The sequence below is a fragment of the Cibotium barometz genome, chromosome 32, assembly GCF_041138505.1.
Source record: "Cibotium barometz isolate CiBa-2024 chromosome 32, ASM4113850v1, whole genome shotgun sequence".
Taxonomy (NCBI): domain Eukaryota; kingdom Viridiplantae; phylum Streptophyta; class Polypodiopsida; order Cyatheales; family Cibotiaceae; genus Cibotium; species Cibotium barometz.
In genome coordinates this window covers 8335971-8350901 of record NC_141077.1, presented here as the reverse complement: position 1 = coordinate 8350901, position 14931 = coordinate 8335971, and the positions used below count along the sequence as shown (strand labels likewise).

Genomic DNA, 14931 nt, shown 5'->3' with positions numbered 1-14931 from the left:
CAAGAAAGCTGAAAAATTTGGGCATGCTTCTTGTGATGCTAAAGGGTCTTCAGAGACAAAGTATAAGAAGTTGCCAATGCCCAAGAGGACTTCTGAGGAAAGACGGGCTTTGAGAGATGCTCAAAAGTGTTTTTACTGTACTGAAGAGGGGCATATGTCATTCAATTGTCCCAAAAGAAAGTCCCAAAAGGACCCTGACAATAAAGGAGAGCCCAAGCCAAAGAAACCAAAGCCTTCTGCAGGCTTAGTTCCTGATCTTGTGGGGGAGCAGCTAGGTGGTGAAGCTACAGAGTTGTGCAGGGCATGGGGCAAAGTGAGAGATCAGAATGCTTTGATCTTCTTTGACAAAGGTGCTAGAGCCAACTTCATTTCACCAGATTTGGCTGGCCGATTGGGGATTCGCGCAGAGGAGATGGGGCCGTTACATGAGGCAAATATGGCTTGTCCAGGGTATGCAGAACCCGTTACTCCTATTATTGGGAAGCTTCGGCTTCATTTGCAGGGTTATGTGGACAGCGAAGAGTTCTTCATCATGCCTTTGGATGGCTGTGATGTTTTGTTGGGGATGCCATGGTGCCACAGGGTACATGCGGTGGTGGATACTTACAATAAGACAATTACTCTGACTCAGAGGGAAAGAGCATGTATTGGATGTAAAACTCAAAGGGGAATCTGTTCCTATTGTATCTGCTTCGGCGATTTCATCAGTAATGAAAAAGCATCTTTCTGTGTACTTGATTTACGTAAAGGATGCACAGGATGATGAGTCTAAGTCTAATTTGTCTATGTTAGATAAGGACAGGACTGATTTCTTAAGTGGGTTTCAAGACTGTTTTTCCGAGTCATTGCCAGGAGAATTACCTCTTGAGAGGCCAGAAGATCATGCCATAGATCTGATTCCTAGTAGTACTCCACCGAATAGACCGCCGTACCGTGTTAGTGCAGCCCAACAGGAAGAGATTATGAGTCAGGTGCAGGAGCTTTTGAATAAAGGGTTGATACAGCCTAGCTCATCACCCTTTTGCTCACCTGTGCTCTTAGTGCAGAAGAAGGATGGTTCTTGGCGCATGTGTATTGATTACAGGGCGCTAAACAAGAATACCATCAAGAATCGATTCCCCATACCGAGGATCGATGACATCTTGGACCGCTTACAGGGCTCCACAGTTTTTAGTCGTATTGACTTGAAAAGCGGGTATCATCAGATACGCATTAGACCCGAGGATGTGCATAAGACAGCATTCCGAACCACGTTTGGGTTGTATGAGTTCTTGGTTATGCCCTTTGGTTTGACAAATGCGCCTGCCACATTTAACAGAATGATGGACAGGATTTTCAGGCCTCATAGAGAGTTTGTGGGCACATTCTTTGATGATATGATTGTGCATTCACGAACTGAGGAAGAGCATAGAAGGCATTTGGCCATTGTGTTTGCAGAACTCAGAAACCATAGGTTGGTTGTTAATGGCAAGAAGAGTGAATTCTTTTTGCAGGAGATACATTTCTTGGGGCATATTGTGTCTGGTCATGGAGTCCGTATGGATCCAGCCAAGGTAGAAGCAATACTTAATTAGCCAGCTTTGAGGACCGTGCATGATGTACGCAGTTTTCTAGGATTGTGTTCCTATTACAGGCGTTACATACGGCACTTTGCTGAAATTGCTTCGCCTCTTCATGCTTTGACGAAGAAAGCAACTCCGTTTAGATGGGCTGATCGGGAAATTACAGCATTCAAAAAGCTCAAAGAAAAGCTTACTTCGGACCCAGTATTGGTGTTACCGGACCTCCGAAAGGCTTTTGTTGTCCAGTGTGATGCATGTGGAAGTAGCATTGGTGCAGTTCTCATGCAAGAGGGACATGTGATAGCCTATGAGAGTAGAGTTTTGCAAGATGCTGAGAAGCATTTACAGGTGTATGAGAAAGAGATGTTGGCTGTAATTCACGCTCTTTCTACATGGAAACACTACTTGCTTGGGGCTGATTTCACTGTGTAGACAGATCATCAGACCTTGCGATATTTCCTCACGCAGACTAAGCTTTTGGGCAAACTTTTTGTCAATGTTTCACTTCCAGCTTGTGCATATGGAAGGCAAAAAGAATGTAGTGGCAGATGCTTTGTCACGCAAGCCACAGGTCTCTGCAGTTTCACTTGCTTATCATCATGAGCTTGATGAAATGAAAGAGCAGTATGCCCATGATGAGGATTTCGAAAGGTTGTATGATCAAATGTCTGAGGGTCAGCGGCATGAGCACTATACTCTCAGAGATGGGTTTTTATTGATGCATGGCAGACTGTGTGTTACCAGGCCATTGCGACTCAAGGTTATGATTGAAAGTCATGCTCCACCGTATGCAGCATAGAGGTATTGACGCCACGGTCAAAGCAGTGGAGACTTTCTTTTATTGGCCAACCTTGAGAAGAGATGTTGATGCCTTTGTGAGGCAATGCATCGTATGTCAGAAGGTAAAGTTTGACCGTCAGAAGACACCTGGGTTATTACAGCCTTTACCTATTCCAGATAGACCTTGGGAGAGCATTGCCATGGATTTTGTATTTGATCTTCCACGGACACAAACGGGAAATGATGGCATCTGGACTATCATACGCAGGTTCAGTAAGCAAGCTCATTTCATTCCCGTGCGTAAGACGATCAAAGTGGAGTATATGGTGAAGTTGTTCATGGCGAACATTTTCAAGTATCATGGCTTGCCTACGTCTATCATTAGTGACCGTGATCTACAGATGACGAGTTTGTTCTGGAGAGAGTTGTTTGACAACATGGGTACAACTCTCAAGTTTTCATCGTCATTTCATCCACAGACAGATGGTCAGTCAGAAGAGGCTAACTCTACAGTGTTGGATCTTCTCAAGTGTTATGTGTCAGAGCACAAGCAACAATGGGAAAAGTATCTTCCTTTGGTGGAGTTTGCATATAACAACACTGTACATAGCTCGACAGGCAAGGCGCCTTTTGAGATTGTAGAAGGAGGGAAGAAGGTACCACCCATTTTGCATACAAAGGATAAGATCTTTGAGGCTGATCAGTATGTGGAGAGCTTGGATGAAGCTTATCGGAGAGTTAAGTTGGCCCTCCAGAAAACTCAGCAGAAGCAAAAGAAAGCCGCAGACCGTCACAGACGTGATTTACAGTTTGCATTGGGTGATTGGGTTCTTTTGCGCTTTGAAAAGGCTAGACTCAAGAAGATGAAGGGTAAAGAGCGCTTATTCCCTAAGTTGAGCATGCGATATTATGGGCCTTTTCAGGTTTTGGAAAAGATTGGTGAGGTAACCTATCGTTTGAAGTTACCAGATCACTGGAGGATTCACAATGCTTTTCACGTGAGTCTTCTTAGACCTTTCCGTGGGGATGTGCCTGAGGATGCATCAGATGAGGCTCAGCCGGAAGTTGAGGAACTTGATGAGGTTCTGATTCCAGAGCAGATACTGGCACATAAAGAAAGGAAGGTACGAGCTAAAGTTTCCCGTGGCTATCTTGTGAAGTTCAAGAACTATTCACCGATGGATGCGAAGTGGATGGAGGAAGGTGACTTAACAGATTCACCTCAGGTTTTGCAGCTTTATCTCGATGCCTTTGAGTTAGAGCCGACTCTTGTTGTGGCTCATTCAGGTTCAGCAGAGCATGGGTCTGGAGCATTACCTGATGCTCAAGAGGGGGGTAGCACCTCCACTCCCTTGATACAGACAGGCTCAGATGACATCTAGAGGTCGCTTGGTGCAGTTTTTATCTCACCCGAAGGTACTGAGGCTGACAGTACATCTGTTTATGGGACTTCTATGATATATGTGTACTAGTCACATGAGATTTTTGTGGATATGTATGGTTCACAGTGGTATACAACTTGGACTATTACTATGCCTTTGGTTTGCAGTGAATGATGATACATGTGTATGGCTTAGAGAGATTGGGACGCTGATCTTGCCATATTGTATATTTCACTTTGGATATTTTGATGCATCACCAGAATGCAATCGAGGACGCTTGCCATTTTTCAAGAGGGGGGTATGTCATGGCCCTGTGAAAATGGAACAGTACAAGTGTGGGCATGGTGGTTGCAGAGTCAGAATATTTTATGATTCACATGGGGGGTGCCCGGACAGAGTTTAAGGTGTGTGGACATCCCTAGGTGTGAAGGGGGAAACTAGAAACATTAAACTTTTAATGTTTATAAAAGTTGGCCCTAGGCCTTAGTGGCCCTAGGGAACTTTTAAAGTTTGGGGGCCCTAGGGATTATTTTGGGGATCCACTTTTGGAGTAAGTCTTTCTCTCTCCTCTCTCTCTCTCTCTTCCCTTTTGGGAGTCGTGGAGCAAAAGTGAGTTCACAAGTGTGGAAAAGCTGTGGAAGGAGGAGGCGGCTGCTGAAGTTTGTTTGCTGCTGTTTTCTCTGGGCAAACCAGCCGTACAACCTTGTACGGACAGGCTGCAGGATCTTTCTTGGTCCACGCTACACTTAGGAGCTGCTGCAGGTCTTCTCCCCTGCTAGACTGGCTGCGCATAGACCCTGTACAGGCTATACAGACAGGTACAACAGCGGTACAACACTGTACGACTGCCGTACAGTGTACGGACAGTCAGGTACAACAAGTACAGCTGCAGGCAGCGTTGGACAGGCCTGATTACGCAGATTCAGGCGTGTACAAGTGCAGACAGCAGGCTGCGTGTACAAGTACAACTCTTGGCACGTATCCCGAGGTAGTACAGACGGGTACGAGGTTGTTTTTCAGATCTGTACTTTCAAAGACAGCATAGAGGTGAACACAAGGAGGAAGGTACAGGCAAGTACGTGCACATGTGTGAAGCAGGGTTGTGGAAACAAGTGCCTGCAAGTACAGATTGGTACCGTTGCTTCCTCCAGTGCTGTTTCACGAGCTGAATTTGGTAAGCTCCGTTTCTGTTCATCTATCTCTCTTTCTACTGCTTGATGTCTGTTGCAGATATGAGTTATCTGGCCCCTTGTGAGAGGAGGGGTATGGCAGATTGACAAGGGTTGAGACAGAGTTTGGACAGAACATGTATGTATGAGCTGAGATGATGTATCATGCACTTGAGTTATGCCAGATGTATGCTCATGGCTGCCCTGCTTAGTGGTCTTGGCTGATCAGAGGGAGGCACAGTGTGTTATTGTGGAACACAGATCTGTGTGCATAGATCCTCTGTGCTAAGAAGGATTGTGGGCCGTCAGATTGGACATACAGGTGTAAACTCTTGGCTGATTTTTGTTGTACTCAGCCATTCATATTATTTTAATTGAATAAAGAAATACCGCAAGGGGCGCCAAGCTTTGGGGCCAACAGGTGTCGCTCTGTTTTCAGATTTGGGCACTCTAGCTCCAATCTGTTTTGTTTTCATATCTAGACTACAAGTGGACGGGTGACTCCTAGTCTACCGCACTCTGGTTTCTATCAGAGCCCGGTTTCAATTGCTCATACTCCTCTTGAGCAAGAGAGGGCATATGCAAGAGAGACTGTTGGTACTGCACATACAGATCTTGCTGATGTAAGGTCTGAGTTGGAGACCCTAAGACGCCGAGTTAGGCGATATCGTGATGAGACAATTGAGTGGCGATCTTGTGTAATTCTGAAATTTGTTAATTTAGATTCAGAGAATTCTTTAAGTTGTGTAGTGCAGGAGCAAAGCATGTGTATGCTGACCATGCTCAAGAATGTTCTTCCTAGTGTGGTCAGTGTCATGACCCTGTGAAAATGGAACAAGACAAGTGTGGGCATGATGGTTGCAGAGCAAAAATATTAAATGATTCACGTTTGGGGTGCCCAGACAAAGATAATGATGTGTGGACATCTCCAGGTGTGAAGGGGGGAACAAGAACATTAATGTTTTAATGTTTTATTCATGGGTTGCCCCTAGGCCTTAGTGGCCCCTAGGGAACTTTAATGTTATTAAAGTTGGGGCCCTAGGATAAGTTTGGAGAGGGGGCAACTCCACTTTTGGAGTTACACGCCTCTCTCCTCTCTCTCTCTAGCTTTTTGGGGAAGCGTGCAAGTCTCAAGCGTGGAGAAGAGGAGAAGCAACGTCGACTGCTGGCTGCTGTTTTTGACTACTGTTTTCTGTGCTAAACTGGCCGTACAGTCCACTTATTGCAGGCCGTACAGAACTGCTGCAAGTACAGGGTACAGTACAGCTGCTGCAGGCTCTACTGGTACAGGCGGCGCTGACAGAGGCAGAGAGTAAACTACTTGATAGCTAGGATCATTAACACATTTTCCTTTTAAGTGAGCCAACAACTCACTTTCTAGTTGAGTAAAACTCAACTCATTTATTATGGATAATCAACCTAGAGCATCTGCCACGACATTAAATTTTCCTTTTCTATATCTGATTTGAAAATCAAACTCTTATAGGATCTCAGACCATCTAGCCTTCCTACCTCTTAACTCCTTTTGAGTATTTAACATTTAAGACTTTCATGATCAAACAATACTTCAAAATTGATACCCTACAAATAATGATATCACTTTTTAAAAGCATGCACAATTGCAAATAGTTACTTTTTATAATTTGAATAGTTACTTTGAGCTAATAGAGATGTAGAAGGTCTAAAGTCAACCTTTTGGTCAAGCCAAAGGCCTCAGAAGTTGTACAGCCATCAGTGTCTTTTTGTACCATATAGTACACTCAACATACAGCATCTCTCTCTCTTCTATCTCCATCTCTCTCTCTCTCTAATCATCATTAAAGTTTGCATCATTGTTCTTTATCAGGCTTAGGACTAAGGATCAAGTAAGCAAGGCTTCTGCACATGCAACTGATCTGGGTGAGTGCAAACACATTCCACCTACATGAGAGGAGAGATTTATAACAAGCCTGTGTGATTTCAGATGCTATAGTAGTTTGTTACTAGATTCTGGGCATCGTGCTGCTTTTGACAGTAGGGAAAAATGGGTCTAAAACTCATATTTGCAAAGAAATTACTAGCAGATAAAAAATAAATGTAATTAGGTAAGCAAATGCCTAATTACAAACAATCCTTATAACATACAGCCGGACAACAGTCACTCTCAAAGTGCATGAGGCCCTTATGCTCGTGCTTGAGCCCACAACGTACATCAATTCACCAACAAAAACATGCCTGTGTTTAAAAATGCATGCTACAAGATTGTCCTTAATAGGGAAATAAATTTCAAGTACTCAAGATTCAGAGGTACTGATTCCTAAGGTGAGACATTCTTTTCCTGAGTAGATCTTCCAAAATTTTGTTACAGAACGAGTTATTTCAACAACTCTTGATTGCAAGGCTATAACTTTGCAGGTAGCTCCATACCAAGGGTGGGCTTCCTCTATTACAATTGAAGATGTGAAAAGATGCTAACATACCGGCTATCATCGAGAAAATCACCATCATCGACGACAACATCACCGTCATCGATATCGCATCATAGGACTTCAAATTCATTCTCCTTGAGATGGGCAAAGAACTTCACCGCCTTTCCCTGCAATTCCAGGTCAAACTGCACCTTGTAAGGCAGGTTCGCAGAGATGGGTTTTCCTTTCCAGCTCTTCAAAACATCCCTGATCTCACCCTCGCACCCGCTCAGCTCGAAGTTGGGGTTCTTGGGCACGTGGAAGACGGTCAGGGGCCCAAGCACTCTGATTCTCGATCCGACGACTCGTAACTTGTCGCCAGTGTGGCCTTCTGTGGTGGAGGGGAGACCACCTTCAAGCTCTACAGCGATCTCGCACACCATTGGGTTTCTGCTGCGTGAGGAAATATTACTGCTGACGCGCCCGCGGCGGCGAGAAAGACACTGGGCTGTTGGAAAGGCATATTGATGGCAGGCATTGAGGCAAGGCAGAATGGCAGTAGCAACACTAGGCGTGGAGGTGGTGGTTGTGGGGAGGTGCCAAGGTACCAAGACGGAAGAGGGCATGGTGGCGTTGAGGCTCGTTCAAACAAAGGGGAGAGGAGGGGAGAGAAGACTTCGGATGAGACACACAAATAGGCACCCAAAACCATTTTTTGGTATTGATTAATTAGTTTGGGAAATGAGGAGACGATGGTTTCAAAGGTTTTTGTAAGTTGTAATGAAGTGCCTATTTTAGCATGTAATCATTAGAGATCTTTCTTGATAAGCAATAATCGACAAGCGACTTTTCTGCATGACCTGCACGTATCTTCAGGATAGTTCTCTTGCGCCTCCTCCTCTTTGCTAAGCATATTGTCTTCCTCCCCCCACTCTCTCATGATGTCTCTCTCTATTATCACATCTAGTCAAAAGCCAAGAAGAACGTTGTCCCTCCCTCCTCCCTCCCTTAGATTGTCTTCTCCTCCCCTTAGATTGTTCCTACGACGTAAAAAAGTGCTTCTTCATTGGGTGTGTGAGTAAATAAACAAAATGGGCTAACCTTTCTATCACCCAATGTGTGGTAGATCGGTTAGTTCATGGAGTTGTTATTCAACACGTCTTGTGTTCGAATCTCACTCCTTCGTCGGATAGATCATATTTGGTCTCTTGGGATTGTTCCTACGACGTTAAAAAGTGCTTCTTCTTCTTCTTCTTCTCTCTCTCTCTCTCTCTCTCTCTCTCTCTCTCTCTCTCTCTCACACACACACACACACACATCAAGGTGCTCCCTCCTTCCTCCCTCTCTATCTCTTACTCGTTAGTTTGCAAGGTATTACACATTAGTGTGCAGGGAGAGGCTTTGGGGTTTTCAGTGAGGCCACAAATAGGAGAAACACGACTTGGGGGTTGGCTTTGGGGTTTTTTGTGAGGCTCCAAACAGGAGAAACACGACTTGGGGGCTGGTTGAGAAAAGGAAGTCGTTTGAAACTAGATGCTACAGTTTTCCTGAGGTTTAGCGGGCTGCCACTTTGCAAGGCTTCTATTCTCTCGAATTGTGAAGGTACCACCTAAGGCATTAATTAATCCTCACAAATAGTGGGCATTAATTAATGACCCTCACACTTTGAGTGAATAGAACACCCTCACACTTTAATATGAACCATAGACATCTGCCTCTCCAGAGGCAACTGGCCGCTCGATTAAAAAAATAACCATTGGAAAGCCCTAAGCTTGCTCATCATGGTCTTGAGATAAATTTATTGAAATAAGAGACCTACAAAATGTGGTATGTTTTATGTCAACAATGATATATGTGTATCAATTTACAAGTAAAAGTAAATAATAAATCAATAAATAATAAAATCAGGCTTGCCCTTGGAATGGACTATTACCATCGCATATGGTATATTTGTTGTGGCCTACTAGTAAAACTCAAAAGTAAATGGCGACCATATTGTAGGTAACAAATTGCTTCTAGGTTGTTGCTAGTGCAAAACTTCCTTGTATACAACATGAGCAGTACAAACCATCTCTAGACGACTCACATTGATCTCACTGGCATTGTCTTGAAGAAATACCTTGACAGTATTCAACGATCACACATGTGAGAAAGCAACATATAATTACTCATCATGACTAAACACTCGTGTTGCCAAGTATAATCCTAAAAGAGACATTGTTTAGCCTTGTGGTACTTCTTGCTCTCCCTAGGCATGGCATTTAGTGCACTGCTATTGATTGCATCAACCTCAAGGTTTCAAGGTGTAAGTGTAGTGCACTCTCTAAAATAGCGTGCATAATCTACAACACTTAGAAGCCCCCTATACACCCATTCAATCAAGGCTTCCATACACCCTCTCTAAAAGTATTTTTGTTGGAATTGGCACAATATCTTCTTTTATCCCCCCCATCCCCCTTCTGTCTGTTCCATTACCAATGTCTTAAAACCCATTGTATGAATTCATGCTTTCATTGAGTTATTATCATTTTGAAGCACCCACATGTTATGTGAGTATCTCTCCATATCTATGAGTAACATAATGCAAAATTAACAATGTCCTCTCGTCCTCCTGACAAGATCTATATAAAATCTTTGCCAAACAATATGAGTTTTCCACCAAAAAGCTTATCATTAGCCACGATGTCTCTCGGTGTCCTATATAATGCTTCAAAGGCATATCGATGGGTCATGGGTGCCTCATCCCATATTATTAGCTTAGCTAGCTTCACAACATCTGCAAGCTAATTGTTAACCTTTATATTACATGTGCTCGCGTCATTAACAATTTCCTCTCGTCCTCCCAACAAGATCTATCTAAAATCTCTGCCAAACAATATGAGTTTTCCACTGAAAAGCTGATCAATGGGCATGATGTCTCTCAATGTCATGTATAATGATGCTTCAAAGGCATATTGATGGGTCATGGGTGCCTCATCCTATATTATTAGCTTAACTAGCTTCACAATATCTGCAAGCTAATAGATAACCTTTATATTATAGGTGCTAGCCGCATGTATGTCCAATGGTATTTTGAACCATGAATGAGCTGTGCGATTATTGCTAGTAGTAAGACAGCAATGCTAGAAGATACAAATGCCAAAGCAATGTGTCCCTCCCCACGCAACCAAGAAAACAAACAATTATAGAGAAAGGTTTTGTCATACCCTCCTGGACCATCAAGAAAAAACACTTCACCAACATCTGCATATATTACCTCCAAAATCTGATTAAAGGCATCCTAGTTGACAATCATTTAGAGTCTGATCGATAATTTGTGCCTGCTAATCAACATCATCAAACATTCTCTCTTCTTGCAATAATCCATTTTTAACAACCAACATAGTTAATCTATCCACAAGAAGCATTCCCTCAATCAACCAACCTTCGGCCATGCTATTAAAGAATGTGCTCTAAATGTAATAGAGCCTCATTGATTGCCACTATTTGATGATCATTTAAATTCTTTATAGTCAATTCTAATGCATGAAACAAATCATCCAAAAGTTTTGAAGAAAATATTACCCATAAAAGTACAGGAGAGGCATGCTCACAAAATACCAAAATTAGGACAAACAGGTGTCTCAATTGTGATTCGGTTTCATGAAATGTGGCCTCTTACATGCACACGATCCATTTTTCATCACTTTTCCAATAAATCTCTAGCTATGCATGCTCCCTTAAAAGTATGATAAAGTTGGCCATCAAAAGTGCACGTCATCAAAAGACTTATAACCTTTATAAACAATAAGCAACATATGTAAGAAATATTGCTCACCAGATGGAGAAAGGTTGTACATGTGACCAATGATGTTACCTAACTTCCTTCTAGGCCACTTCTTAATACTTGTGTCCCAAACCCACTTGCATGGAAAGTCACTGTAAATCAAACTTTTACATCATTGTGCAGCTCATATAGCTATGCAAAATGTGGGCACTCTTCTCATCCTCCATTAGGTAATAAAGTTCCAGCACGATGATATACATTGCCATGAACTCAAAAGTTAAATATACCTCTATTGCTTGAAAACATTTTATCAATATGAGCACCCACAATGATACAAAAAGCTAGGAAACTGTTGTAAGCCTGTATACTCTTTCTAAACAATTTGCTTCTAGAATCATTTCCATGCAATAGAATTCTTGGAAACTCGAGTGGTTCTTCTAATAGCAACAATGACACATGCCCCACTTTACAACAATGGCTTCCCACAACCTAGCATAGAGCTTATTTTGTCTCATGTTTCCATAATTGAGCATGGCAAAAACTAGATGCCATGGAGTGAAAAGTAGGAGTACAAAACACTAATGAGTACATAGCCAGGTGTCTTATATCCTCTCTTAATGGAAATTGACAAAGAATAGAGAGGTACTCCCTCTACTTGTCACCACACCCCTACTACTTAAAATGCATTTATGTTGCAAAATTGAACAACGAGAAGCCCTGGTTACATCTAGCCAAACGATATTGGCCCCAACAAGACTAACCAATTATGGGAAACAAAGGCATTATCATGACCTTTTCAACATAGGTTATGGTCATCTATAAAGAGTCATTAATCATGAGGTCCAAAGTTGTGTGGCTCTCTATGTGTATGAGCTTTGTAGGCATTGGGAGTGACTTGTGCAAAAGTACACTTAGATGAGGGAAGACACACCAACCAATCAAACAAGACTAACACCAAGATCTATTCATTTGGAATTTACCTAGAAGGCAAAGTAGGTCTATAACCCACTTGAAAAGGCTAGCTATGAGGTCTTAAGACACACTTTCATTGTTTGATTCTCACGATCCAAATAGAGCCCTATTGCATAGATCTACAACCTTAAGCAAGAGGAAGGAGAGACAATGCAAGACTACATTACTAGAACCAAATATATCCATATGAGATATAGTCCCCACAAAAGGCCAGCTGACTTGTTCCCCATTGACCAGTTTGTGATCGCTCTTAAGAGCAAGAGGCTTCACGATCATCTCTATAGGTTTAGATAATACATCTTTGATGTGTGTTGTTGTTTACAAGGAAATAGACCCCTCATAACAATCTACAAGATAAGAATGTAGAAGTCTTCCTCTTAGACTAGATAGGGGGTGATCTTGGTTGGTTGTTAGGACAATTCTTCATTTGATGTTGGCATTTAAAAATCTGCTTTAGAAATGGTGGATGGTTTTACATTTTTGTCTAGGCAGGCAGGCAGGTTAATCTTTCAAATGCAGTGTTGAGAAGAGTTGTTTCATCCATCATGGGGGCGAATCGAGAAGTTTAGAAAAATCTTGGGTTATCTCTAAAAATTCAATCATTTTGTACTTACAAAATCTTGGAAGGAAAAACCTTTGGCAAAGGTATCTTTTTTCAAGGCATCCCAGGATAACTAGTCATTGTGCCAGTGGTTTGACAGTAAATTTTTCAACTAGCACTGACATTTCCCGTGATTTTCAATTAGGCAAAGAAATATTTGCTACTTTCATTAAATTTGGCCACATGAAGGTACTCATCCAAGGACTTTATCCAATTCTCTACTTCGTTACCCAAATTTTCAATTAGGAAAAGAAATATTTGCTACTTTCGTTAAATTTGGCCACATCAAGGTACTCATCCAAGGAGCTCTGATACCAATTGTTGGAATTAGGGTTAGGGTTGCAACAATGCACACACACAAGATAGAGAAGCTTGAGAGCACACAAACTCACTAGATTAGAAATAAACAAATGTGTGCCAGATACAAAAGATAAGTACACACCCCAAAAAAAGGAGATAAGAGGGTGTACATACGCATGGGGAAAAAAAACCTCCTAGTGAGGGAAAAAGTACCTAGCGGTCCTAAGCGTGTTCACACACATCACTACCATATAATGCTACAGCCAATGTTGCCCATAAAGAGAGACACCAAGTGACCCATGCATAGGCTCTCCCATTCTCCACAAATCCATCACCCACTCCTACATCATCCCAACCTCTATCACATCCACCGTTGCTGCGGGGTTGACCTTTCACCATTATTACCATCCCAAACACACCGCCATAAAACTCTAGGGGATGCCATAGATTGGTCTCTCATGGACCATCTCATCCCCTAAGACCCTACCCATATAACCTTTTAGCTTCTCTGAGCACTTCAAAAATTGACTCATTGGTGGGTTGAGCTTATTGACTATGTGGCTAAGACATCTAAATGCCACATCCTTTAGCAACAACAGCCAAGATGAGTCTACCTACTATGAAGAGCACCAAAAGCTTAATGAATCCCAATAATTTCTTTAGCCGCACATGAGAAGAATGCCAAACCAGAAGCCAATCTTAAGAAAGAAAAATGAGAAATCCAGTGGCTTCATAATGAGCTTGTTTGCTACCAAAGCCACCTTGAAGGAACTAGCCCACACTCACAAGTAAGACATGGATGCCCTCCAGCTATAGAGACTATAATACAAAGCACTATAGAGATCACCAAGGTTATGATAGCCTAGCCCAAAGAGACCAGCTCCTTGATGAGCTTAAGCAAGATAAATCCAAAGAAGCCCAAGCCATCCGTGTGGCCAACCAATTTGCAAACGAATGTGACATTGCCCTCAACACCACCACTAAGACACAACCAAAGTCCTCACACTCATTTATATGGAGAGTACAACCAAGATATGGACAAAGGGGCCATGCAAAAAACAACTTGCCAACAACTCCTCCACCACAAAGAAACCCTCATAATTTGTAAGTTGGAAACCATTACCTCGAATGATACCTTATTGTGTTGGAAGGGCATGACCAAAAGAAGTTGGATGATAAGCTTCTCTCATGAACCACCAACCTTGATGCCTTACCAACCATGAGTTGGTGGATACCCTTACCCCTCATCAACTATACCTTGGCCTTTTATTTTCATCAATTTATTATATTTTAACGAACCCTATCTCAACCCCCACCTTTCACACCATCTTAGCCCACATCAACACCATGTGACGATAACCTACCCTTTTCTTCTTTGACCAAGCCACCCTTTTCTTGGACCCTCAACACCCTTTTCTTCTTCGACCAAGCCATCTCTTTCTTGGATACACCACACTTATGTATTGTATTGAATCCCATCTGGTCTCACCACGTTGGTGCCACCTATTTATAAATTATACACTTCTTACCAATGAAATATCACTTCCTTGACCTCACGGCAACACTCGGCCTTGGCTTCGGCCTTGGCTTCCCTATCCATGAAAATCTACTTCACTTGGTCATGGTAGCTATAAAGACCCTCATTTGTCAAGTAATGAAGTCCACCTACTACTAGCTTTTTCAAGTAGTGAAGTCCACCTATTGCTAGCCTTATCACAAACAATCCCTCACCCACTGGAGATGCCATTATTTATACCATCCATTATCTCTATTGTGATGACAAGGCACATGAGGCCTATGCCTTTTTCCAAAGCCACAAGGGTATAAATGAAGAGGATGACCTTAAAGACACCATAGAAGGAGAAGAAGCATCACAAGCCAATGAGGTACACTCTTTAAATAGTTAGGGTAACAAAGGAAATACAAGGAGCCAAACCCAACCCTAGCCATGAACGATCCTTAAGCCACCCCACCCCCATTGCTCCAAATGTCACTAAACCTCTCGTTAATTA

The 14931-nt window shown here is 42.5% G+C and overlaps 1 protein-coding gene across 3 annotated transcripts in view; it reads right to left on the bottom strand.

Moving 5' to 3' along the window:
• LOC147619775 (uncharacterized) overlaps nt 1-7980 on the bottom strand; it is a 28240-nt gene extending 20260 nt beyond the window's left edge. Inside the window, exons 1-2 of one of the 3 annotated variants that reach the window (XM_086825607.1) lie at nt 7558-7980; nt 7145-7468 (exon numbers count right to left, since the gene is read on the bottom strand). In XM_086825607.1, coding sequence (XP_086681733.1) covers nt 7428-7468; nt 7558-7906 — 390 coding nt within the window. In that variant the 5' untranslated portion in view covers nt 7907-7980 and the 3' untranslated portion in view covers nt 7145-7427. Of the gene's footprint in view, nt 1-7144 lie in introns of those variants that run through there. The other 2 variants (XM_086825608.1, XR_015270078.1) reach the window with 2 other exon arrangements.
• Between the last annotated feature and the right edge of the window lie 6951 nt (nt 7981-14931).